At 49.1% G+C, this 24,970-nt stretch overlaps 1 protein-coding gene across 13 annotated transcripts in view; it reads left to right on the top strand.

The window, feature by feature from the left end:
• EXD3 (exonuclease 3'-5' domain containing 3) overlaps positions 1-24,970 on the top strand; it is a 163,154-nt gene that overhangs the window by 68,321 nt on the left and 69,863 nt on the right. For all 13 annotated transcript variants that reach the window (XM_015878798.2, XM_015878794.2, XM_015878795.2 and 10 more), the window contains 9 exons: positions 6,219-6,385; positions 8,416-8,554; positions 8,864-9,077; positions 9,765-9,874; positions 10,881-11,091; positions 12,123-12,289; positions 14,618-14,788; positions 18,602-18,655; positions 18,944-19,075. In XM_015878798.2, the coding sequence (XP_015734284.1) occupies positions 6,219-6,385; positions 8,416-8,554; positions 8,864-9,077; positions 9,765-9,874; positions 10,881-11,091; positions 12,123-12,289; positions 14,618-14,788; positions 18,602-18,655; positions 18,944-19,075 (1,365 nt within the window). The remainder of the gene's footprint in view (positions 1-6,218; positions 6,386-8,415; positions 8,555-8,863; positions 9,078-9,764; positions 9,875-10,880; positions 11,092-12,122; positions 12,290-14,617; positions 14,789-18,601; positions 18,656-18,943; positions 19,076-24,970) is intronic.

The following is a 24,970-nucleotide window of genomic DNA, read 5'->3' as shown; positions in this document are numbered from 1 at the left end:
CTGCGGTGTCCCCGTAGCATAAGGAACTTAATATCTGCAGGGAATTAGGAAAGCTCTGCAATGCAAATGGGAATTATGCTCAGGAGGTGATTAATATACGATGTGTTTTGCAGTATAGGTCTGCCTGTCAAATTACCTTTCACTCTCTTTGAGTGGACTGTTTATTCAGGGATGTAATGGATTTCATCACTCAGATGTTAAATCTAGACGGGCTGTTTTCCGGGAAGGTAGAAACCAGAAGGAGTTTAACCAGGCTCTCAGTAGTACATACGGCCTCTCTTCCTGCGGGAGCAGAGCTGGGGGGTGATTGGTTTAGTTCCTTCTGGCCTTACAGCCACAGGGGGAATCTCTGGCTGCACTGACTGCTCTGTGCTCTGCCCCATGCTGGGCTCAGGCACCATCCCACTGGGGTCCCTTGCAGTGAAGCTTTTTATCTGTTGAAACCCAGCAGGATTTCTTCCCCCATGCTGCTCCCATTGCTCTCTCCATTCCTCTTCCTGCAATTTGTCCCCTGCTCAGACACTGATCACCAGCTCAGTGGTGGTGGGGACGTTTCCATTCTTGATCATGGCAATTCAGCCGGGTGTCCTTCTCCTGCTTCAGTCAGGTGTTGGGAAGGAATTGTTCTGAGAGCTCAGCAGCTCCGCTGTAAAAGTTCTGTCCAAATAGCCCTTATGAGCACATGGAACCAGAGACTGAAGAGAAGGAAACTGGAGAGAACGCTCTGGGGAAAAAAATCATTCTTCGAATTGTTTCACTGTGTTAGAGATGCTTTCTGACCTTAAAACTCCTGCAGTCAGACAGCACTGGCTCGCTGCTAAGCAGCATAATAACATTTGTGTCACTGGCATGCATTCATTGAAAAGCACAGCTTCATCAGAAAGAGATTTGGTATGGTATAAAAAAGAGGGTAATTGGCTTATGGCTGTAGGTTGAAAGGTCAGCGTTAGATTAAAGAGTAAGGCCTTCAGCAAGCTGTTAGACTCAACTGATATGCCCTGGCGGGATGCTTAGTTCAACCAAATTGGAAAAACATTGCTTTTGTGAGTAATATAGGAAGTACCGTCATTCAGAACATTATAGGAGTATGTGGGACGTCCGAGGCCCTTAAAAGCTACATTGGGACTCTGTTGAGGTGGTTTCCAGGATGCCTGTCACTGACACCAAGTATCAGCTACAGGGACTTGTGCCACATAGAAAAAGAAAGTACAGTGTTGTTTCTCCAGAGCTTAAATCAAACAAGTATCCACATTCTTTCTGCTCTAATGCAAAGGGGATTTGATGAGGAGTGCTTGCGACTGATCCTGCAGCAGAAACAGGCAAAGAAAAGGATGGGACACTGAGCTTTGTGCTCAAACAGAGCATTGTTTGAGAAGGAAAAACGTTCCTCTGGATGGAGAAGTCGTGCAAATGGGAAGAAACAGGAAACCAACCTTCCTTTGTTCGCTCTGAAGGAATGTGTATCTCTGAGGAATGCTGGAATTATGGATTTAGGAAATCAGTGCAGTTTGCTGGGGTGTGAATTTCAGAGTTCATTCAGTCAACCCTCCCAAGCATTTCTCCTTCAGAACAAAAAATCACTGGGAGTGTAAATGCACCAAAAGAGATTAAAGGAGAGGAAATCCCTGTGCCAAGCTTCCCTTTTGGTGAAGATCCCACAAAGATACCTTTATTTTATTGCAATGGCTGTGAGCCAGGTGGGGACTGCGATGGGTAACATGAGTGGTAGCCCACACTTTTCTTGTGGGTGTCTGTTTATCATAGGCCAGTGATGGGAGGAGTGAGGATGTTTCCGAGGCTCTTCCCTTGCCAGCAGGTTCTGATGGGTTCTGCTCTGTCTGTGTGGAGCTGACACAGCCTGGGCACCAGCAGTAAATCCTCCTGCCCTGATGGGGACCAACAGCGCTGGAATTCCACCTCTCCTTACAAAGGAGTTTATGAATTCTCATTATGCATGTGGCTGAGTATGGGAACATTTAATTGAGCGATTGGTAAAGTTAATTGGTGTACTGGTTTAGCTTGTTAGGGTTCATGTTATGGTTTCCAAGACAAATGGGAAGGCGTCATGGTGGCTTCAGTTCCTGTGTATCCTGATCGACTGATGAAGTGTAATCCTGCTCCTCACAGAGAGGACACACAGGGGTGGTGGTTTTGTTCCTGCAGGCTCTTCCTCTTTGCACATCTGCAGCTCTCGCAGTCCTGCAGTGCAGCGCTGCTTTGCTCTCTGTTCTCACCCCCACGGCACCGCTGCTGTCTGGCAGCCTGTGGCTGTCACTGCAGTCCCTTGCTGTGCTCTCATAGCTGGAGTGGAGCTCCTGCAGACAGCTGCTGTGTGTGAGTGGATGTCATGCACTTCTGCTGAGTTGGATTTTGGAATAATTGCATTCTGATTGCAATCCTTCAGGCGGCCTCAGACTTCTGCCAGGCCGTACTTTGTCAGGAAGCATCGTATTTTCCTTGTGCACAAGTTCATGTTTCAAGACACGGAATAAAATAGAGTTATGTTATGGTGACATTTGTAGCAAGTTTATGGAAGTGCTTGGCAAGCACACGAACCTTCTTAGGCTTGAAGGAATGGGGAATGTTGTTGGACTGTAGGAAGATCAGGCTGGGTGAACTTCAGTAGCAGCGCAGGTCACCTCGTGTGCAGTGTATGGAGGGAGCCCCGGGTTCCTTAAACTGGGAGCAATTGGCTGTTTGCCACTGTGACACTTTGTCCGTGAGTGTGTGTGACAGGATGACAAAAGGCTGATAGATAAACGCTACTTCAGAACACACTGGGAAGATAAGGGATGCCAGTTTGTCTTCAATGCGCTGTTATTGGTCTCAGACAAAGCATCTACTGTGATAAGTAACATATTACTTTGCGCTCTGAAAGGGTTTGGCCCATTTCCCCATCCTCATTCATCTTCAGTCTTGCCAAGTGCTGGAATCTTTCCAGAAAATATCTCCATCCTGCCATCGTGGGACCACGAGGTGTGAGAAATCTGGAAGCAAATCAAAACTGGGGCTTATTTGTTCGGAGCAAGTCCGTGGTCCTTTACTGATCCCTGTGATGAACAATATTCAGCAATTTGGGGCCAGGGTTATGTTGGAATTCAGAAGATGCCCCTGCAGCAATAGTGAAAAGCAATTTTTAGTCTGTTTGTTAAGGAATTGTATTCATTGTGGATTTTTAAAGATGCCGTGTGATTATTTCTTGTCTGAATAGGGTTAGTTTGACTCTACAGCTCATAAAGGTGTAAGTGTGCAACATTCCCTGAGCAAGTAGTGGAGGGGAGGATAAATACACAGGAGCGCACAGCTCCCCAGGGCAGTCTGACACGTTGTCCTCCATCTTCCATCGTTGCCTTCGCCTCGATCCGAGCGCAGTGATGAGTTAGGCTCCTCTGAACGGCCTCTCCAAGAGCCGTCTCACCAGCTGATGGCTGGGAAGCCGAGGCTCCTGATTCACAAAGGTAGTGTGAACATGCCCCAGGGAGCCCATTGCCAAAGCTGTGTTGAAAGGGAGAAGAAAGACCACTTCCCCGTCATTGATGTGGTAATGGCCTCCAGAACACTGAAGTGTGGCTCTGTCAATGACGCACTGATCGCTATCTGAAAGTCAGTCTTCGGGGATATGAATGGAGGCTATTTTGTGCTTCTTGGGTTCCTAAATTAGTGCATCTGAGCAGCCAGCGCCGGGAGAGAAAGCACAGCTCGAGTGGTGAGAAAGTCCTGGTTTCTCATGGTGCTGCCTTTGTGCGCTGCCAGGAGCCGCAATGCAGAGCGACGGAGCTGCACCTCTGAACCAGAGCCGTCGGTTCGGGGGTTCTGCGGGTCAGGGTCCAGAAACCTCCATCACAAATAGAGCAGCAGTGTGAGCACGGCTGGATGCTGGGGGAACCTGGAGGCACCAGCAGCACCGCAGGGACCCCAGGAGAGCTCCTCACCTCCTCCATCCCTCGCAGCAGTTTTGTCCTTCCGAGCCCAGGTTTCATTTTCCCCCTTTAGTGTCTGGCTCTAAAATACCCCACGTGCCATTTTCTCTGTGCTAACAGGACGTTTGGAGTTGCTGTGGGTTAAGATCGGGACATGCCATGATCCTGTGGCATTGCTGGGCTTGCTCTGTGCTGACTGCTGGGAGCTGTGTTTGTCTGGGGAAGAACTGGATTGACGGGTAGATAATGGGCAGCAGGCATTTGGGGAAGCTTTAATCATGGCTTGGTGATGGTGTCGGGCATTTCTGCGTGTGCCTGTGGATTAAAGAACGTATGGTACGTCCAGAACCAGGGAGGTAACCAAGGCTCCGGTGCACTCATCTCCTCTCACTAGATGTGTGGCTGATGCTCATCAAACCACTGCTCCTCTTTCCTCTCCACGTGTCCATGTCCTGGAAGCAGAAGGCACAAAATGTCACTGAGTGCAGTGTTTGTCCCTCCATCCGACCTGTGCCATGTGGGACCACCATCCACATTCCTGCAGAGCTGTTGCAGTGGAGGCCTTTCCCCTTCGTAGCAATTCAAAGCAACAACAAATAACAAACAAAGCTATTCTCTGCAAGATGGAATATCTCCGGAGACATTAACCTTCTTTCCAGAGATGTTTTTGTGGTTGAAGGAATAAATCTGTTATCATTAAAAAAAAAAAAGAACAAGATCTGCACCTCATTATTTCCAGAAATAAAGCTGACGTGAAGAGATTTATTAACAATTGAACCAGAGAGAGATCCAACCCCAAAGACTTTGTGTTGTGGAAAAAAAGGCAGAAAGACAATGGGATGGACACAGGGGAACCCAGGAGAGGGAACTGCTCTGTGATGTTCAGCAGAAAATATGTTCTTTGGGGGCAGGACTGTGAGAAGCTGCTCGGCAGAGCAGGCAGGTCTCCATGCACCCTTCCTGCCCCAGGTGCTGGGCTGAGCTCAGCTGCACGGAGCAGAGATGTGGGGTGCAGTGTGTGAGCAGTGTGGGCAAAGAGGGGTCTGGGGGGAGGACACGTGGAGGGCAAAAAGTGAGGAGCAGCAGTTGGGTTGTTGTTGTTGTTTGTTGTTTGTTTGTTTGTTTTCCTTCCCCTTTAGCTCAAGGCCATCACCAGGTTTGTTTCCTGCTCTCTGCTCATGGTGTCTGCTGTGAAGAAAACTTCTCACCTTTCAGTTCCTGAAGGAATGTGAGGAATGAGGCCCCATGGCCCCGCTGTAACACCCAGCACTGCTGGCACATGCAGGGGTGGAAAAGCAAGGTGCCCACACCCAGGAACAGCCTCTGAGCTGCGGGAGCCTGGTGGGGCTGCAAAGGAATAATGGCAGGAACACGCACACCTGGGCACTTCATTCCTGTGGCCTTTTGCTACCCTAAAAAATAGGGGTTGTGGTGCTCCCAGCAGTGTAGCTGTGTATCTGCAGAACCTGATCTGCCGTGTAGTTTCGACTTGTAACAATTAAGTTTCCTTGACAAGATTAATTTCTAAGGGGGATCAGTGAGTGAACCAGTCGCCAGGACTGGTTGGAGGAATGAGGCTGCGGTGCTCTGGGCAGTGTGTGGGCACAGGTTGGCTGGGCAGGAGGGGCTGCTGCCACCCCCTGCAGCTCTCTTGGCTGTTGGAATCTGATTTCCAATTGCAGCTGCTGTGTTGCAGCACCCTAAGGAACATCCAGCAGGGGGGTGAATGAGAGAACAGAGCCTTGGTATATCTGAGTGTCAAAGTGAAGACTATTATGGGCCATATTTGCTAGTGTGCCTTCAGAGCCATGTGCACAAAGCATGTAAATCAACCCAAAAGCCATTGTCTGCTATGGTTACCTGCCTGATGAGCCCAAAGAGCTGTACTTGCTGCTCAGTCACAGGTTTTGATGGTGCTGAATATAGTTCGTGTCTGAGACCAACCAAACTGTGCTAGCCACCAGCAGGCTACATGGTGTTGCTTTACCCTCACTTCTCTCTGCTGCACCCACGGCTTTCAGACAGATATTCCCTGAACAAATACAGCTCAGAGCTGCCTTGTTATTGAAGAATCCAAAGAGCCCGGTGAGCTCTTTGCAGCCAGATATGCTCTGTCTCCTGGCAGAAAGAAGTGCAGACTTGCTGAGCTTGAGCAGTGCAAGTCCTGCAGCACAGGGATTCCTGCCCCTTTCTGCACTGGTTCCTGGCCCTTGGGAGGACACTGTCTCCTGGGAGGGGTGAGAGACACCCGCGATGGACATTGCACTGACATCTTTCTTCACCTCTGATTCCTCCCAGAGCACGGTTGGAGAGAATCGCTGGCTGCAGGGGCACCTGATGGAGCTGCTGCTCAGACACTGCGATTTGAGCACAGCGGCAAGATGGGCACAACGCTGCAATCTGCCCGAGGAGATGCTGCCTTCTGAAGTGGCTGATGAGCTTCAAAAGCTTGAGATGCAAGAGAGGTAAATACCCCGTTCTGTGCCTGTTCAGTGTAGATCACTTATCATACAAGGGCTGTGTATTTGCTTAAAACTCTCTGCCATAATGCTTCCTTAGTGAGATAGCTTTGCGAAAACTTCCTCCATTTACTGAGATCACATTTTGGCGATGAACGTGGCACATTTACTTTTCATGTGCCTGGAAGTGTCTATTAAGGTGCACTCAGAGCTCACCCGTGAGAATTTAGAAGCTATATGAGGTTGTTTCTTTCTGTGGAGGAATCTTCAGACTCTCTGCCAGGTTACCAGCACAAATGAAATGATGTGTGTAGGATCTGAGCACAAATGCATCTATTTTATTGAGTAGGTGCTGAAGCTGCAGCATCTGCCTGTTGGAAGCCAGGCGGTTTTTGCATGAGGTGTAATCCCTCAGAACACAAAGGGTGGTTAACAGGAGTGTGACCTAGCCACAAACTGCATCTCAGGAGATAAAAACCAAAGAGGTTGGGGATCCCAGTGCATGCCTCTGCTCCAGGAAGCCTCCGTCTTGTGCATGTGGAGTGAAGGCACGCTGACAGCATGTGCTCTGCCATTCATGGGGGCTGTAGCAGACAGGCAGAATCCTTTGCTGCCCCAGTTTTGCTCATCCAGTTGCGATACCTGCTGCAGTAGCTACTGTAAGATCAGTGGAGCCATAGAACCTAATAAAACAGTCTGTCTGCATTATTATTTATTGAGCTCAAAAGGCAGCAGGATGCCACTGAGGGTGTTCACACCATAGAGGACAAGGTGGTACCTGCACATAACTGACATCATCTCTCCACTGGTCGCAGCCCTTGTCCCTCCCCAGCTCTGCAGATGAGAATATTCCTGGAGACCTGAGGCTGCACACCTTCATTAAATATTTTACACAAATATTGACCTCCCCGTGCGCACAAATGCATGGAAAGGAGTGTTTGTACAGTGAAAGCTGCTCTGCTGCAAAATTAGGCACACAGTCCCCTAAACATAAGGTTAGTAAATATTTTCTCAAATAATAAACCATTTCAAGTCTCTATGGGAAAGAGACTATCCAGAGATTTGTGTCACGGCCAAAATAGCTGGATATTTTTATTAGCTTCTTTCCTCTGATTGCATCATCTGGCTGAGACGCCGCAGCAATTCACTGACCTTCAGCTACGAGGCCGTTCCAGGAGGCTCTGCTGTGTTCTGTAAGGACACAGTGCTGTGTAAGGTCCTGCTGGGCAGTCAGATGGCTCATTTCTGCAGGCATCTTCCCAGCAGTCCCACAGTGTTAATGTAGGCACCAAATCTCTCTCTGTGGCACATCTGAACACCAAGGGCACAGCTGGCAGCGTGTTCTTGTTCTGCTTGTGTAGACATTTTACAGGGAAGGGGATGGAGAAGGAGACGCTGGAGAGCAGCAGGCGATGCATGAAGCCTTTGCTAGAAAAGCAATGAGACAGACTCACCTGTTCCCTCCGGGAGCGATCCTAGCACTGAGCAGCTTGAGGTTCTCGTTCTGAGCCAGTTTATTCTGTGGGGAAGTGAGAAGCTCCTGTTTGGATTCAGTGCTGGTCTGAGATGACTGTTATACATTACTCCACAGGAGCTAACGGACTTCTGTGTTAACCTCAGGGGCCAATGCCTGTATCTCTAAAATGTGTTATCTCTGTCAACGTGGAAACAGCTGCCCAGTGCTGTCATCCACACTTCATCGGTTCTGGGAAGGAGAGCAGAGCACTGAGGACAGGGACTGGGCCTGTCACAGGTGCTTTGGTTTGACTGTTCTCTGCTGTGGGTGCAGTGCATGAGCACAGTGGGGTCTCAGCGCCATTTCAGTGTTGTTTTATAGAAATGAAAAGAGGAGTCGGGATGAAGGAGAATGAGATGACAGGGATGGTGAGGAAAGAAGAGGTAAGAGACAGAGTGGAGTGTCATGGGGAAATGCAGAGCCAGAATTAAATAAGGGGATTAAGGCGCCCCAGTTTTCCTCCAAACCAGCATTTCCCCTCACTGAATACTCTAAAGCTGTTGTATCTGCTTCTGTGCAGGGTAGAAGAGACAACCAAAGAAGAGAATTACAAAGAGGTTAAGAAGAAGGATTATTACCAGCTTCCTATTCCACGTGCAAATATTCACTTATTGCAGAATTGGGACGAGATGATGCAGTGCTGGGAAAAGGTGCTGAAGGTGAGTGTTCCTGTGGTGTGTATGCTGGAATATCAGGGAGCAGAAACTGCATAAGAGTCTGGTACATGGGAGTGCTCGTGGGTCACTGCATTAACATCTCCGTCCTCAAGTCAAGGGCTGCGTGCTGGGAATTGCTGTGGCATGGAAGCCCCATAGGTGTAGTTTGAGGGCACTGTGAAAGTCACTTGGTGTCATTTGCACAGCAGCAAAGAGATGCAGTTGTTGTAAAAGCAATACTGATACCCTGGATAGTAACTGTTTTTCAGTCTGGTTCAGGCAAAGTGCAGAAAGCTTTTGTCTGTGTTGCAGCCTGGGCAGGTTGTTGGCATTGACATGGAGTGGAGGCCTTCGTTTGGCATGGTTGGGAAGCCCCGCGTCTCCCTCCTTCAGCTCGCCGTGAGGGATGAGGTGTTCCTGCTCGATTTGCCACGGCTCCTTGAGCAAGCTGAACTCAAGGACGAGAAGGAGAAGCTTCCCCATTTCATCCAGATGCTCTACTCAAATGCAGCCATCACTAAACTAGGTAATGTGCTTCTCCCCTGCCTCAGGTCTTGAGGGCAGCTCAGCTCTGTGTGAAGTGCCTGGGTCCTGCAGGGGTTGTCATTCTCTCAGTCCAGTTAGCACAGGATAAGTTTTGTACCCCGGGTATTCAAAGGCTGCCTATGTGAAGAAGCAGGTTGAACAGGATGGCTGGTAATAGTGGATGTCTCCCTTTTTTGAGCAGGTTTCCAAGTTAGCCTCCCCCCTCAGGGCTGGGATTGTCTTGGTTCATTCCATACCAAACCCCGACTTGCATCCAACCTTCAGTGGTGTAGGGAAGCTGTCCGGAGCTTTCTGGATTGGTTGGCCCTGTCCCAAAGCAGCCCTGCTGGACACCAACATCCTGCAGCTCACCATACCTGGCTTTACCTTCTGTTTGGAGGCTCTTGCACAGGAGTTCAAGGCTAATTCATGATCCTCCCACTGAAGTTTTTAGAGGCTTGTGGAGTTTGTTCTGTTCACCTTTCCCTAGAAGATTTTAACAAAATTGAGCTTAAACTCAGCATTTTTCATCTACTTGTTCTATTTCAGGAACAGCAGAGCCTGGAAGTCTGCATTGTTCTCTATCTGAACAGACTTCCTACCAAAGTTTATAAATATATCACCAATATTTTGTCTTGGCCATAATTTGAGTTTTGCTAATCATCTGATTTGGTTTTTGTCTCTCCAGGTTATGGGATGTCTGGAGATCTCAGCAGTCTTGCAGCCACATGCTCTGCTTTGAAAGGCATGGATAAGCAGTCACAAAGTGTAGTGGACCTACTCACAATAGACAAACTAGTAAGGATTAACATATGAAAATGTGGCAAACTGTGTCTTCTGCGTGCGCTGGTAGATAACTGGCATCTGTGTTTTTGTATCCTGTATTGGCAGGGAGGTGGCTGAGTGAGTGAATAGGCCTTTTCTGCTTCTGACCTTCAAGGGAAATCTGATTCTGTAGCAAAACACAGAAGCATTTCATTTTCATCAGCTGAAAAGTTAGTGCTTGATATACTTATAACCTTTCATGGACTTCATGTGAGCTATGAAAAAGTGGAACCAAATGGAGACGGAGCTCCATTCAATTGGGGAAAGTTTTTGAACACGAGGCTGCGGGTGGGTTCAGCGCAGGAATGTCTGTGCAGCTGAGATACAGATGTCCATGGTTTGTCTGTGGTCAGCACACAGCAGTCCTTAGCAATCTGCAGAGTTCTTAAGGACAACCACTTTAATGGGTAAAATTTGCAGAGGATGTTTAAGGCTTTGGGTTGGGGAGGATGCAGATACTTGGGGCGGGCAGCTTAACCTGGGAAGCGCAGCAGTGTCTGAAGTACCTGCACAAACCATTTGCCCATTTTTTCTGAGAAGTGGCAGCTCCAGAAGGGCTGTTCCCCGCTGTGTTGCAGGAAGACCTTTCCTCTGGATGCAGGAGGGGAAAGGTGCTGAACCACTGCTGTGCTTTTATTGAGTTGGTGTTCAGCAGCCTTTAGTGTGGCTGAGCACCCTGCAAACCTCCAAAGAGCCTCAGTCACAGCCCTGCTGCTGGGTGCAGTGTTGTCAGACAATGCACATTTTTTTGCTTCTCAGAAAGGAAGGATTTCTTTCCAGCAAATGCGTTTGTTAACCAAATATTCAGCTGCTTTGTATATCTAATGCCATCCCAGCTCTTGCCTGCAACAACAGGATTCGGTGTGCCAGGCAAGATATAAAAATGACAGGGTTTCTGCGTGTCCCCACCCACCGACACAGGAGGTGTTGTAGGATTTGTTTTATCACCACGTGTTTTGTTTCCTTCTCTTTCCATCAGCTGCAGAAGAGCTCCATTGACTGGAAGAAGGGCGGCCTGAGGGTCGATGTGCTGCCCCCAGAGCAGAGCTGTGAGGATGGAGAGCTCAGGCAGCCGGAGAAAGGGCTGAGCCTCCTGGTGCAACACGTCCTGGGAAAACCACTGGACAAAACAGAGCAGATGTCGAACTGGGAGAAACGGCCGCTGCGGGAGGAACAGATCCTCTATGCAGGTCTGTCTCTTAGAGGCCTTGTGTGTCTGTTGTCTGTCACCAGTAAAACCATTAAGTGGCACATGGAGGTTTGTTCCTGCGTGGAGGAGCCGGCACATGTTCTGTTTGTCCTTTTGTGGACACGGTTTTGATGGTTGAAGTTTAAACTGCCCAGTGATTCATTATTTCCCTTATGAAAAAATTCCTGCGCTTTGCAGATTCTGTCTGATGAAACATCATTTCAGTGGAAACTCATCTGAGTAAATGAAAGGAAGAAAGTCCACTTCCTTCTGCCTCATTTCACAGCCTTTCTGGGAAACAAATACTGTGTTCATTTGTCATAGTGAAGTGCTTGTTAGAGTAGGGTTAAAAGTGGGTAGACATGGTGTCAGGGACCGTAGTACAGAATCTACTGTGGAGGCAACGGTGGCATTTAGTGCTGATTACCCCAGAGTCAGAAGTCTGAGTCTCAATCTTTTCCTGAGGCATCAAAGGTCCCTGCTGAAGGAACCAGCCCTTTGTTCAGTTCAGCTATCCTTGAAGCTGACACAGTTCCCACAAGAGTTAATCACCAAGACTTGTAAAACTGGCTTGGAGACTTTGCTCCCATTGCAAGGAGCAGAGGCCGCATGGCAGTGCGTGTGGGCAGGCGATTGCAAACAACTCAGTTATTACTTTTTAAGATATTGCATCTAATGGGGAAGTTGCCTTCCCATAGCTGAGGTGCAGTAATAAACCGTGGGCAAAGCACTGCTCAGGATCAATGGAGAGCAGAATGGTTTGGCTGAAGCTGTTGTACCTGGTGGCCTAAACAGGCACAATACAGTTTGCATTACATTGGAGCAGAGGAAACAGGGCCTGTCACTTTTTCAGTTGCTCTGCATTTAGTTTGTGATTGTGCAGTAAAAGAGTACAGGGTGTAATATTGGTAGGCTGGAGCTTCACAGGGTATGTGCAGTCAGTGGAGTTTACAAAGATGTCTCTTCCTTGCATTGGGAAATCTGCTTGACTTTGAGTGACTCCAGCTGACGCTCATATTCTGCTTTTCTCAGCTTCAGATGCATACTGCTTGCTGGAGGTCTACGAGAAACTGTGTAAGGACCCAGAAAGCTTTGGTCTGAGTTCAGACCTGACTGAGAGTCTGGTGAGAAAACCAAGTGTAAAACCCAGGGCAAAGAAGCACCTGAATAAACAGGAGGTACCATCACCTTCTGGACAGGTTTGTAAACAGCTTCAAAGAGCTGCACGTTGCTCAAGACCCCTGTAAATCATATGTTGCTTTGTCTCTCAGTCATAATATTAGCTATGCCTGGCATGCCTGGTTGTAGTCAGTTCTCAGGACTATTGCAGCAAATATCTTCCTTGCTCCTCCCCTTTACGGCTGAGATGTATTTCCTCCTTTGCATGCCCCAGTTTGGCTTTCCCTGCAGTTTTAGCTTCATTTGTCCTTGCAAAATGTTGGTGCAGATCTGTGTGGCATAATCCAGCTAACTTTGATGGTAGAAATGCTTCTTCTGTGTTTCCTCATTGGTGTGGGCTTGAATTCTGTAGCCTAAGTGTTGCATTAATCAGGTTTCAAAACTCTGGCTTCCTTACTTTTGCTTTTAACTGAATTTCTGCACTTTGGTTTCATAGTGGGAATGCCCCCTTCATTGCATCTGCAGTAAAAGTCTGTTAAATTGAAAGCAATTCATCAAAAAGTCTTTCTGCTGATGGTTTGTCCAGGTCTCTCTGATGGCATCCCTTCTGTCTGTTATATCATCTGCATCACTCAGCTTTGTGTCACCTGCTAACTTGCTGAGAGTGCATTCAATCCCACTGTCAATGTCATTATAAAGATGTTGAAGAGCACTGGTCCAAGGATGGACCCCTGGGGTCACCACTCATCACAGGCCTCCACCTGGACATAGAGCTGTTGACCACAACCCTCTGGTTGCGACCATCCAACCAGTTCCTTAGTCCACCATTCAAATTCATCTCTCTCCAGTTTAAAGATAAGGATGTGATGTGGAACTATAGCAAAGGCCTTGCGAATCCAGGTAGATGGCATCAGATACTCTTGATCACAGCTACCTTTCCAGTATCCTCCCTATTACATGTGTAAATCTGCAATATCCCATTAGGCAGATAGTGAAGTGCAAAGCTCCTCAGTAGTTTCCTAATTCCTTCGGCTCTGTGTTCATGGGAATATTGTGCATTACAACAGACCTGACTGGCTGCTGCAGGGATGGGAAAAGTAAGTACTTCAGGCTTGAATTACCTTGTGAACTCCTGGATCATCTTTGTATTCTGCACAGTCAGATTCATTAACCAAGAGGTAGTTGGTAAAACCCGGACTGGAACTCAGAAAAGCGGACTTCTCCTGCCTGACTCCAACCTCTCTTTCTCAGTGTTTCCTTATCCACTATCCACTATTAGTGGGGCTAATGACACTGTTCTCCTTCAGAAGCCTTTTGCATTCTGCTGGGATGAAACATGAGAAAAAAGCTACATATGGCATAGTTAGCCATTGAATAAACACAGCTAAGAGCCAGCTGCTGCTCTTCTACATCTGTTGGAAGAGAGGCAGCACCACATGCTTAAGTATTTTCCAACTACCTCCACACTGAAGGGACAACTTGGTCCTCAGGGCTGGTCTGTGCTCATCAGGGTCCTTTCAGGAGCTGGGGGCAGCCCAGCCCCTCCAAACGGTGCTGCAGAGTCTTCAGTGTGTGTGAAGCTTCTGAGAGTGCAGCATCACACAAACTGAGCCCTGGGGTCTGAACTGGTTCTGAGTCATCCCAGGTGTGTCTGAATGGTGCTCCACTGCATTTCCAGGCCCAAGTCAGCTCCTGCAGAACTAATGTGAAATGCTGCAAGGGTAGCACAGAGTTGTAACCCCGCATGGCTGGTGGTTGTGCCCTTCCATCATCCAGCAGGTTCAAGTTCCTGAAGGCAGTGCTGAACCCTGGAGGCTCCTTATTAACTTCCCTTCTCTGTGCATTGTAGCGGGAGCCTCCCAGAGACAAAGTCTCCAAGTGCAGGAACTCCCCCAGCGGCAACTGGAAATCGAATAAACAGAATTCAGGCACTGCCTATTTTTAAACTCCCAAAGATAACAAGGCCGACATGGCTGCTTTGTCTACCTGTTTCTCCCCTGTCTGTCAGATCCCCTTCCCACAGAAAACCTTGGCACATCTATATTGATTGCAGTCTATATTGATAGGGGGGTAGCAGTGTGGAAGATATATTTCCGTCTGTGTAAAGCATAGAGACCAAGGTAGCATTTCTCAAGGGAAAGGCTGCAGATGGTTGCTTTGGGTGTCCAGGTGTCTGTGGGTAGATGACTAATTCCAAATTAGCCCCACTCTGTGCTTCCTCTTGCCCAGGCTGTAGGTGGTCATTGAAGAAAGAACGTACAGCTGGGGGTGCTGCAGGGTGTGGGTGCAGCTGTAACACAGGGTAGGTGACAGCTGGGTTGGTCTTGGTGGGAGGATGCAGGGAAGCAAAACAGACACGGTGGCCATCAGCCTTCTCTGCTGCTTACGGATCTCTTGCTTTTCTGTAGCAATGCAAAGGATCTGACAGAGAGACCCCACGTCCCCCTGCTCCCATCTCCCCAAAAGAGTTCAGCGTGGTCTGTGACAACATGCTGCAGGGCCTTGGGCGCTATCTCCGCTGCCTTGGGGTGGACGTCCGGATGCTGGAGAATGAGGATGACCATAGGAAAGCTGCTGAGGTCAGTGGTGCATGTGTGTTTATAGCTCCCATCTTGGCTCCTTGGAGCAGCTCAATGAATTACCAGTTAGTCGCTCTCAGGAGCTGCAAGTGCATGTGTTGAGCCCCAGCTCTCTGGTTCAGCCCTAGAAGCTGCACTGTGTGGCAGCTGGGATTTGGCACTCCATGTGGGCTTGGTGCTCCATTTCCAGGAGGAAGGAAGCAAGCAGAGTGTGCTGTGAACTCAGATCTTTTACAAGTCTGAGTCTAAGACTCCAGATTAGTCTTACAGGGAAGGTATTTGCCTGCCTTGTGCCTGGGTCGATCAAGAAGAAACACAATGAAAAGGTGAGTGTTCATTGTGAATGGAAACGTTTCTGTACTAGAGCACAGTGTGACTTCCAGCTGGCTGCCAGTCGTGAAATGTCTCAGAGGTGATCAGCCACAAATTGCAGTGACGTGTTTGGGTAAGGAAGAGTCTCTAACGTGCGTGGGGACAAGGAACATTGATCTGGGCTCCCGTAACTACTTTGACCCTCTGCCTTCCAGAGCAGAGACGCCTTCTTCTTCATTTCAGGCATATTTCTACTGTGCCAGAAATGGAGATATCCAGCCCACACAGTGTGCTGCTATCAAATGTGTGCTGATCACCCGGCCTGGTGCACAGGATGTTTCCTCTTCAGACGTCTTTTGGCCTGAATACTGGGCAAGCTCTAACTTCTGCAGAAATAATTAATATCTTGTCTCTGCCAAAATTGCACAAGTTTAAACAAACTGGTTCTCACTGCCTGCCCCCAGAGCCCCGTCTCCGCTTCTCATCCTGATACCTTATCGTGCTATGGACAGGATGTTTTACATTGCTTTCTCTATGGTGACCACACAAACATCCTGTCACTATCAAAAGCCCTTGGAGTGTTACCGTACTGCAGAGCCTTTGATCTGTGCTTGGATAATCAAAGATAAAAATAGGCTCCTCCCATCCTGCTTTATATCTAGCAGTCTTGGGTTAATAAATGGTGCGTGCTGACCACTGTACGCTCAAAAAGCAGCAAATGTTTTTGCAAAGGCCGGAATATAAGCTTGGATCCTGGTCACCAGACACAGGATGGGCAGTTTGGGTATTGTCCTGCACTGTCTCTAAGTAGTGCTGCAGGGAACACAAGTGTGCGTAGGGTTGGTCTTTGTTCTTCATTGAGGTCGTTTCATGAAAGATTTATCAGCCACGTTACACATCTCCTTGCACCAAGCCCTGCTGAACAGCCTGACATCTGCTCCATGTTGTTCCCATAACGGAGCAGAGGGGTAAGTCTGAAAAACTGTTGTCTAACATAGAAGCGCATGCGGAGCAAAGGTGTGGAATTGAGTTCCTCCCCGTGGAAAAATGGCACCCATTGACATTATCAGAGCTTGTGAGCAGTGATGGGAACCAAACAGTGGATGTGAGCGCAGTGAGGGCTGGGTGCTGCGTTTCGTGGCAGTGGGTCACCTCCACTGGCACGTGGTTCTCTGAATGTGGCATACAGGCTCTTGTTCACCCCTGGTGAGAATGTGGAGCTAACGGTGGTTGTCAAAAATAGGTTTTGTAGCTGAGAATTTGCTGTGTCGAGTGGTGTTATTGTGCTCTTTGTATCTGCTGTATCTTCCATGAAAATCCATAGGCAGCCTTACTTTTAGAGTGATCTGCCTGGATGGCCAGCACCCTTTCTGCAGCTCCTGGCACAGCCCCTGACACAGACCCCAGCACACAGCTCAGATCCTTCTGCTCCTCTGCCTGTGGCTGCAGGCATCCATCTCCCAGACGGTCCCAGTGCTGAACGTCATTATTTCTTTCAGGGGAAGAGAAGAGATCGTGCTCTTTCCTCCATCCTGTATCTCCTGTGGGTCGCAGTCAGGTCTGTGCTCTCACGTGCACTTTCTGGCTCTGTCTGCTTCTCCCACTGATTGTTCCAGAAGCGGAAAAGCGTGCTGGAAGAGTCGCTGCTTTTCTCCTTTTTATTTGGTGTTCTTTGCTGATCTCTGCAGAGCCATTAAGATAAGGGGATTTATCAAGCTTGAACTAATTAACCCTGGATGCAGGAAGTCAGAATGGAGCATTCAGCTGTGAAATCCTCAGACTTATCCTGAAGCTCACACGGCTCTGAAGGAATTTCATGTCTCCCTTCCTGTGTTGGCGACTCACTGTGCTGGAGTTTTGCCTTTGCCTCACTGGACTTCTCTTGCTGATGTGCCTTGAGGGCAATTTGTTGGCAGGGCCGTTCTGTAAGCCAGGCTGCTTGTAGCAGCATTGTGTGCTGCAAGGGCTGTCCCTGCTCCAAAGTTCCTGTTCCTAGAGGTTTTTTTTTCATTTACTTGTGAGAGAGGGCTGATTTTGAAAGAAATACAGTAATTTTGCCTGTAGGAAGATGCTTTAGAAGTTGCTGCCAATTGCTTTCTCAGAGCAGAATCAGCAGCCAATGCAGTGACTTCATATAAGAAAGGAGGAAAGAGGCTACCTGAAAAGTCAGGATGTGAACAGAATGGCTGCTGCTTTTACTGCAAGGAGAGTTTGTGCCTTGGGAGCATCTCGCCCTGGTTTTGTGTTGCTGTGGGTCAGGTGGCCCTTAAGAGATGAGCTGTCCAAGGCAGAGTTTGTAAAACCTCAGTCTGTTATTTGTCGGCGTTCCCTGGCTGTACTCGGTGCTGTCAGACTGCCTGGGAAGTGCATCAAGGCTCAGATCCCCACGGCATCCCTCTGCCAGGGTTACACAGTGATCCAGAGAGAGCTTCTGAGGCAGATCCAGAAGGGAGACCTCCGTGACACACATCTGGAAATAGTAAAAACACGAGGGCTTCCAGCAGAATGGGAGCCAGAGGAGAGAAGACCTCGTGCCTACCTCCAAGGGCCAATCTCTTGTCAGCACCAGCAGAGCAGAAGCGCTGGTTCACATGGGAACCCTTCTGCTCCTACAGAGGTGAAATGATTCCTCTGTTAGAGGAGAGGACGAAGGGGTAGGAGGGGGCAATGTCGTTTGATCATACAAGGATCAGCTGCACTTTCATCTCTGTGAAGAACTGCAGTTCCAGTTCTTGGCACTGAACAGTCTGAACCTTCCTCTTACTCTATTGCCAAGGTTGTGAGTGTGGATAATGAGACCCCTGGCCACTCAGTGCAGGGTTTGCCCCTGAAGGACCAGGGCTCTGAGAAAAGCACAGCATTGCAACCAGGAAGGGACGAGCTCTCACGGGGATGTTCTTGGTCGCCTCAATAGGATGCAGAGTTGCTGTATGTCTGCCCGAGGGCTGCTGGGAGAACAGCACCATCTGATCTGTGAGGGGTGCAGTGAGTGCTGTGCTGTGGATGTCAGTGAAGATCACAGATACATACAGTGGGATTGGGGTGTTTTTGCTGGGATCACCTGCAGAGACTGTCTTTCTTTCTCACCTGTGTGTTTCTATGGGAGCAGAACTGATTGCTTCTGTGTGAGCCACACTGGGAAACAGGAATGGTGAAGGCAGTAAAGAAAAAAAAAAAGAGAGAAAAACATTTTGATAGGATTATTTCAAGGTGGATCCGTTCCTGCACCATCTGCAATGCAGATGGACAAGGAGCTGTTCCAGCACATGTGAGACAGGCGGGGTTGGCAGGGAGGGGACGTGCACTGAGCAGCCGTACCTGAAGCTGCTGCTGTTGTCAGAAGCATCTCGCTGAACTGAACCTGGATCCTCTTGGCCGGGTGCACGGCCACGTGCAGTGAAGAGCCCACGTCACCAGTTGCTGTTCTCTCTGTTTTGACTGAGTCCAGTGTCAGCTTCAGTCCACATTCCTTATGATTTGTACTGTTGTGTTTTTTTTCAGATTGCCAGACAGGAGGGAAGGGTCATTTTAACCTCTGGACTCCCATTTCAGACTGTAAGTGTTCAGAGCTATGGGCATTCCTATGGTGTTGTGCTGTTGCATGGTGTGGGATGAGCCAACTCTTTGGCCATCAGTGAGCTCAGTGACAACGCTGTCATCAGACAGCACCGCTGTGCCTTTACCTACAGCGTGTGATCCAGCCCTGTTTCACATGTGATCAAACTCAGCTTCCAATGTCATTTGTAATTAAAACCAAACTGAGCGTATGAGGAAACAAAACACCCAACAGATTGGGATGCACAGAGTGCCTCATTGCTTTTGGTCTGTGCCTTGTGTCTCCAGCTGCAGTCCCAGGTTGGGGAAGGAAGGTGCTTCTCCGTGAACTGCTCGGGGAAGGCGAAGGAGCAGGCGCTGCAGGTGCTGAGACACTTCAACGTCCGTGTGACGCTGGCGGACATCTTCAGCCGCTGCCAGGTATGTGTGTGCTGCCCAGCACGGCCGCGCTCACCCGGCGGGCGTCACTCTGCACTGGGGGGTTGCGCTGGCGGCTGCTGGTTCCCAAGGCTGATGCTTAAACTTTGGAACGTTGTAGAGCTGAGTTTGGAGCCCGCTGCCGTCCAGCAGAGGTGCTGTGAGGTCAGAAGGGCAGCGGCACTGCACCTCACTGCAGACTGCTGCTTTCCAGTTCTCGGTGCTTGGCATGCGTTCTGCCATTGGCTGTCACAGTTACGTTCTCTTTGTTCCCATGTTCTCTGTCTTGGACACACGCTGTTTTAATTATAAACGGTGTTTAATTATGGCTCTGTGATCCTGATAACACTTAATTACTTTAATAGAAGGACTTTTTTTAGGGCCCTTTTATTTCAGAAGCGATTAGGTTAATTCATGTCCATGCTGGTTGATGACTCCAGATTGCGTTTGGCACCGAATATCTGCAGGTTGTTTTTAAGAAATTTTAATTGTGTTAGCTCAGATCTCCATCCCTTCCAGTTTCCCTCTTGTATTTGTTACAGTAACACGCTGCAACCCATCCCTTCAAAACCTGTCATGTAAACCAAATTGCGACCTCACCATCTCTGACCTTATAAGCATCCAGAGAGAGAAAAAGAGGAATCTGCAGAGCTCTCTGCTAGGAGTGAATAAGCCAGTAAATCCTGGCTCCGGGCCTTCCAGTCACACCAGCAGGGTCTCCTGGCCCAGCGCAGTGCACGTGTTCTGTAGGAGCAGCAGTGACTGCTGGGCAGAGAGCAATATCTAGAACTGTGCACGTACCTGGTGCTGGTCGCTGAAACCACATCTGTGCCCTGCAGCAAAAGTGAGAGTTGTCCACCTGTGCAGGTTGTCTGTAAGAGAGAATGATGGAACAGCACGTAGATGGGATCAACACAACGTGGGCTGATGGGCTGATCCTGCTGCAAGATAAATGTGTGTGCTCAGATGTCAGTGCATGCAGTCGCGTGGTTTAATTGCTCCGAGAACAAATCTCGGTTGTTACGTAGAGACCTGCTGGCTTTTTTGCTGTTTAGTGTATGGATTCTGTGACTCTGAACTCCTGTGACGTGTGAGGGCTCTTCCTGGGGGCTGTGGAAGCACCACGTGAAGGAACACACACAAAAATCCACTGCAGAAAACTGCGATGTCTGTAATAAATGCAGAAAGCTGCGCAGCATCCAGTCTGAATCCAACCCCTTGTGCATGGTCTGCAGTCTGGAACCGCTTAACTGTGCAGCGTTTTCAGTACGTGCTGTCTTAGTTTACAATATAAATAGGGGTAATCAATCTGGCTAGGAATATATACGGAGTGTTCTCTTACTTCCAGGAGAAATGCCTTCCTCGTAAATGGTGGTGGTAGAACAGCTGCATGTTTTATACTGCTAGGCATGGGAAGATGCTATTATTTGTCAGACTGTGCTGTGTTCTGAATCATGTATTTGCCTGAATTTAAGGCTTTGGCGTTTCAGAGCTGATTTTGTTCAGCTGTCCTCTGCAGACTGTGCAGGTTTCATTGCCGTGATGCTGTTGCCCTGGGGGTGAGTCCTGTGGTGCACAGCTGTCTCCATGCAGACACCAGCGCTGTGCGGTGTGCGGGGAGAGCTGGGGTCAGAGGGCTGAGCAGGATCATGGTGCTGCTGCCTAATTGCTGCCTGAACAAATGGCAGGTTTCTGCTTTTTGAAATTAGGGTATGGGCTCCTGTTCCTCCCCCACAGTCCCTGCTCTGGTCTCTAACCAGGTTACAGACCTCAGGGCTTGAGTTCTGCCACCTCCTCTCAGAGATGTGCATTGCTAATGGCTGACTGGGACCTGGGGCTGTCCCTGGGGCAGGGGAGGGCAGCGAGCAGGGCTGCCTTGCAGGAACACTGAGCACGAGGTGCCCGGGCCAAGGCTCATGGCCCAGGGGTAGCACAGCTCTGCTCAGCAGTGCTGCAGGTCCATTAACAGCTGCAGTCACCTCACATAGATCAGGGTTTGCATGTGTCACAGGAAGCAGTGTGGCATCCTGCCTGCCTCTCACTGTCTCGTGGAGCAAGGGCTTGTTTTGTCTCTTGAGCTTCTCCTGCAAATGATTGGAATGAATATGTCAGCAAATGTTATCGCTGTTACAATTAGTGCATGTAGTGCAGAGCGGATGGTAAAAATAGGTCTCAATTCAAAGCCGTAGCCAGGATTGCTGTAAAATATATTTCCTGTGTCAGGTCCCTCCGTGGGGATGGACGATGTCAATAGTGCAGATACACAGAGGGCATCTGCCAAACGGCCTCGATTGCAGGGTCAGCCCTTGGCGGCTCAGAGGAGGTTCTCGGGCATCCTGCTTTGAGAGAAGATCAGTGTCTGCTAACGAAGGTGTCAGTGAGGACGGCTGTTCTGGGTGCAGGCGGGACAGCTGGGTTGTTTTACCTGGGGTTTGACGTCTGGCTCTCACTGGTCTGTCTGTGCTCAGGCTCTTGGAAACAAACGTGCTGTCTGCAGACATGTCCTGCATCACTGACTCGCCTTCTTCCATCTTGCTTTCTGTGCTGTCTCCCCGAGCAGGGCAGGCTGCATCTGCTGAGCCTGAATGTGGGCAGTGCCTCTGTTTGCTGCCCCACCTCACAGTGAGCCACAGCCACCGAAGGGTTTGTTTCCTTGGGCTGAGGTTTGGCACAGCTCTGCAAGAACAGCACGGATCTGGAGGGGCTGGGAGCAGTGAGCAGTGCTGCTCCGTGCAGGCTGAAGTCAGGTTAGAGCTGTTTATCTCAGGAGCGATAAACAGTGTGAGTTGTTGGCTGTAATTCTTTATATCACCAGCGTTTGTCACAGAGGTTCAAGGAGAAATTAGTGCGTGCGGTGTTGGACAGGCCGATAAATCCTTCCTGGTACAGAAGAGCCCATGGTTAAAGGTTTATAACTGCTGCAGTCCTTGCTGGTTCATGGCATCAAAGGGAGATTCTGAGCCAGGAGGGCCCGTCTGCCTTCCATCAACCTGAGGGTGTAGCAGCTACATAACTGAGTTTGGGGGGATTCTGCTGAGCTCATCCCTTACACATGGGAGCAGCAGGGTTGCCTTTGGGCTGACCCTATGGCTACTCCTACTCCAGAGCAGGGTCCCCTCCATGCAATGATGCCCAGTGCAATTGGATCTGCACCTACAGTGCAGTGGGGTCTGGAGGCTTTCCTGCAAGCAGAAGTGATTGCCATTGTATCCCCTGCAAAAACAAGTGAGGGAACAGAACACTTCAGGCTCCAAGTGCCATTTCAGCAACTGGGCAGCCCTGCGTTTGTTATCCGATTAGCTGCAAATTCAAACAGGTTTGTCTCTTTCACTTCACTGAATGCTCTGATCCTAAATAAGCAAATGACATCACCTGTCCTGATGTCCTGTTTAACTTATGACCTCAGCCCACAGGATGTGAGAGATAACTGCTTTATTTCATTGTCTGGAGATCTGATATGTTTTCTCTCTCCCCCATTCCCTGCTCGCCCCATCCCTTTGGAGAGGTGTTTGCATGGGATCAGCAGTAGGCGCTGGGGGGGGAGAGAGGAAACCACCATTTATTTTTTTTCAAACGAGGTGCAAAAGTGTTATAACAGTTCCAGCAAAGGTTGCTGTTTTTTGTGGTTAAGGTAACGAATTTCAGTGCTGCAAAGCTCATCATGTGCAAACTGATTTACGCAGAGAGCCTCATACGGAGCAATCCGTCTAGCAGGGACAAAGAGAAAGTCCTTATGATTAGATGAAGAACTCGGTGCTTGGGGCACTTTGCGAGAACCTTTGAAGCCAGCCTGGGAACGCTGGCAATATTAGCCGATAATTAGTAATATAGATCCCTCAAGCTGTTGTTTAGGTTGAAAATGTGCACGTCTCTTATGAGCCTCTGTCACACCAATCTGATCAGCAGGCTTTTTTGTTCCTTTTATGTGGGTTGCTCTGTCGGTCCAGATGATGACGAGAACTCCCAGACATCATCTTTCTCACTAACTTGTGAGCCAGCAGCCATCTCCCTGCTCTGTCATGCTGTGGAAGTGGGTCCGGGGCAGTTTTGCTTTGTGGTCACCTTTCTTGGCCCGGACAACAGTCATTTCATTCTTCTAAATGTTACAGTTGTGCTTCCCCTGCACCAGGGGAACAGAACTTAAAGGCTACATGTTTCAAAAACCGTCTCTGCCCTAAAAGACAGTAAGAGATTTGTCAGGAGTTGCTCAGGACAAAAAGCATCCGCAGCTGAAATGGGACCGAGGTGTCCTCAAGGAATTTTGAGAATGCTCAGATCCCACCTTTGGGCTCTGAGATGCCCTTTGCTGACAGAAGTGCTGTCCCTGCTGGCTTCCTGTCCACCCCAACATCTCCTTGGAAAGGGGTGCGTTGCCATTGGAATGAAGAACTCCATGCACTGCTTTCTGTAGGCTTGGGAATGCTGAGGAAGAGAATATAGTTCCTAAACACACTGTGGTTTAATAGAAGGTTCATTCCTAGGATGTGATTTGTCAGCACCTACAGGTCAGGAGGAGCCGTGATTAACAGCACCTGTGGGCTCCCAGATGTGTGAGCTGCTCCCCAGCCCTTAACCTGAAACAAAAGCTCAGCCCTGTGCTACCCACAACATGGCTGTGATTTCTTGGTTCAGAGTGTGATTGTTCAACACAAAGGGTGAGGCCCTCTTAATCTTTTTGTTTATCCTGGGCTTGGCAATTTAGATGTAATCTGCGACTTGTGCTGCTTAGATTCTGGCCAGGAAGCACAGCTGGTATTATTCTGCCTCTACAGACATTGTTGAAGGAGTGAATTGATCTCAAAAGGTTCTTGTCCCTGGGCCTGTCTGACTGCAGCACTCAGCGGTGAATGCACGCAGTGACAGCAGCGCTGCACTCAGACGGATGTGGCTCTTTCTGTTTGGAGAGGCTCTACGTGACGGCTGTTCAGTGGCACCGGGGCTGGCGATAATTTGTCGTAGCAAACCGTGCTCCTTGCGAGCCTCGAGATTTTTATTTGCTTCATAACTGATAGTGAGAGCTGCAGCAAGCAGACGGCATCGCAGGCAGGACAGGGTGGGCTCAGCAGGGCCAGATGCTCACCCCGCATGCCCCCGACCTGCAGATACCAGCAGCCCCCCCAGCCTTCACTGCCAGGATTTATGCAGCTTTGAGGGGAAGGGATGGATGTAGCCGTGCTGTGCTGATGATAGAAGGGGGTTGTGCAGAGCAAGTGGCAGGGGATGAACACTGTGCAAAGCAGGGTGAGGAACCTGCACTCCTTGAGATAGCACACAAGTGCAGCAGCACGAGTCCTGCACAACTCCCAGCCTGGGGCTTGCCCAGCTCTGTGTTCTCATGTGTAAAGCTCAGAGCCCCCTGAAAGCAAAGCTCGGCTGGGCCTGATTCTGCAGCGAGCCTGGACAGCAGCGCCTGGTTCCCACAGACTGTACACTTCCCTGCCAAGATTTCAGTATCTTCAGAAATTCAGCGGAGCATGAAGGTCACAGCGAGGGAAGAATGACAGCCTGAGACTTTTTTCCCCTTTCAGCAGCTCGGAGCAGACTGTTGTCTCTCTCGCATGTTGACTGTTTTCATAGGGTTAGCGTGAAAGTTTATGTTTTACACAGACCAGTGGAAGTCAGATATGGGAATGCAGCAGATCAGCTGTGTTTCTTCAAGGAAGACGGTCTCGTGTTGCAGACTTGCTTTCTCAGTGTCTGCAAAGGTTTGATTTCCAGTGAAATTTCCTTTACGGATCTTTGTCTGCAGGCTTTTTGTGGATGTATGTGAGGCTGCACCCAAGGTTTGGGGCTGTGTATTTATTTCCTTTCCCTCTTTTTGCTTGTAAAGCTGCAGGCAAATGTTAAACTTCATGGGGAAGCGAGCTGTTAATTTTTCATGGTGTTATGTTTTATACT

The sequence above is a fragment of the Coturnix japonica genome, chromosome 17 (assembly GCF_001577835.2).
Source record: "Coturnix japonica isolate 7356 chromosome 17, Coturnix japonica 2.1, whole genome shotgun sequence".
NCBI lineage: Eukaryota > Metazoa > Chordata > Aves > Galliformes > Phasianidae > Coturnix > Coturnix japonica.
This window is presented reverse-complemented; position numbering and strand designations above follow the sequence as displayed.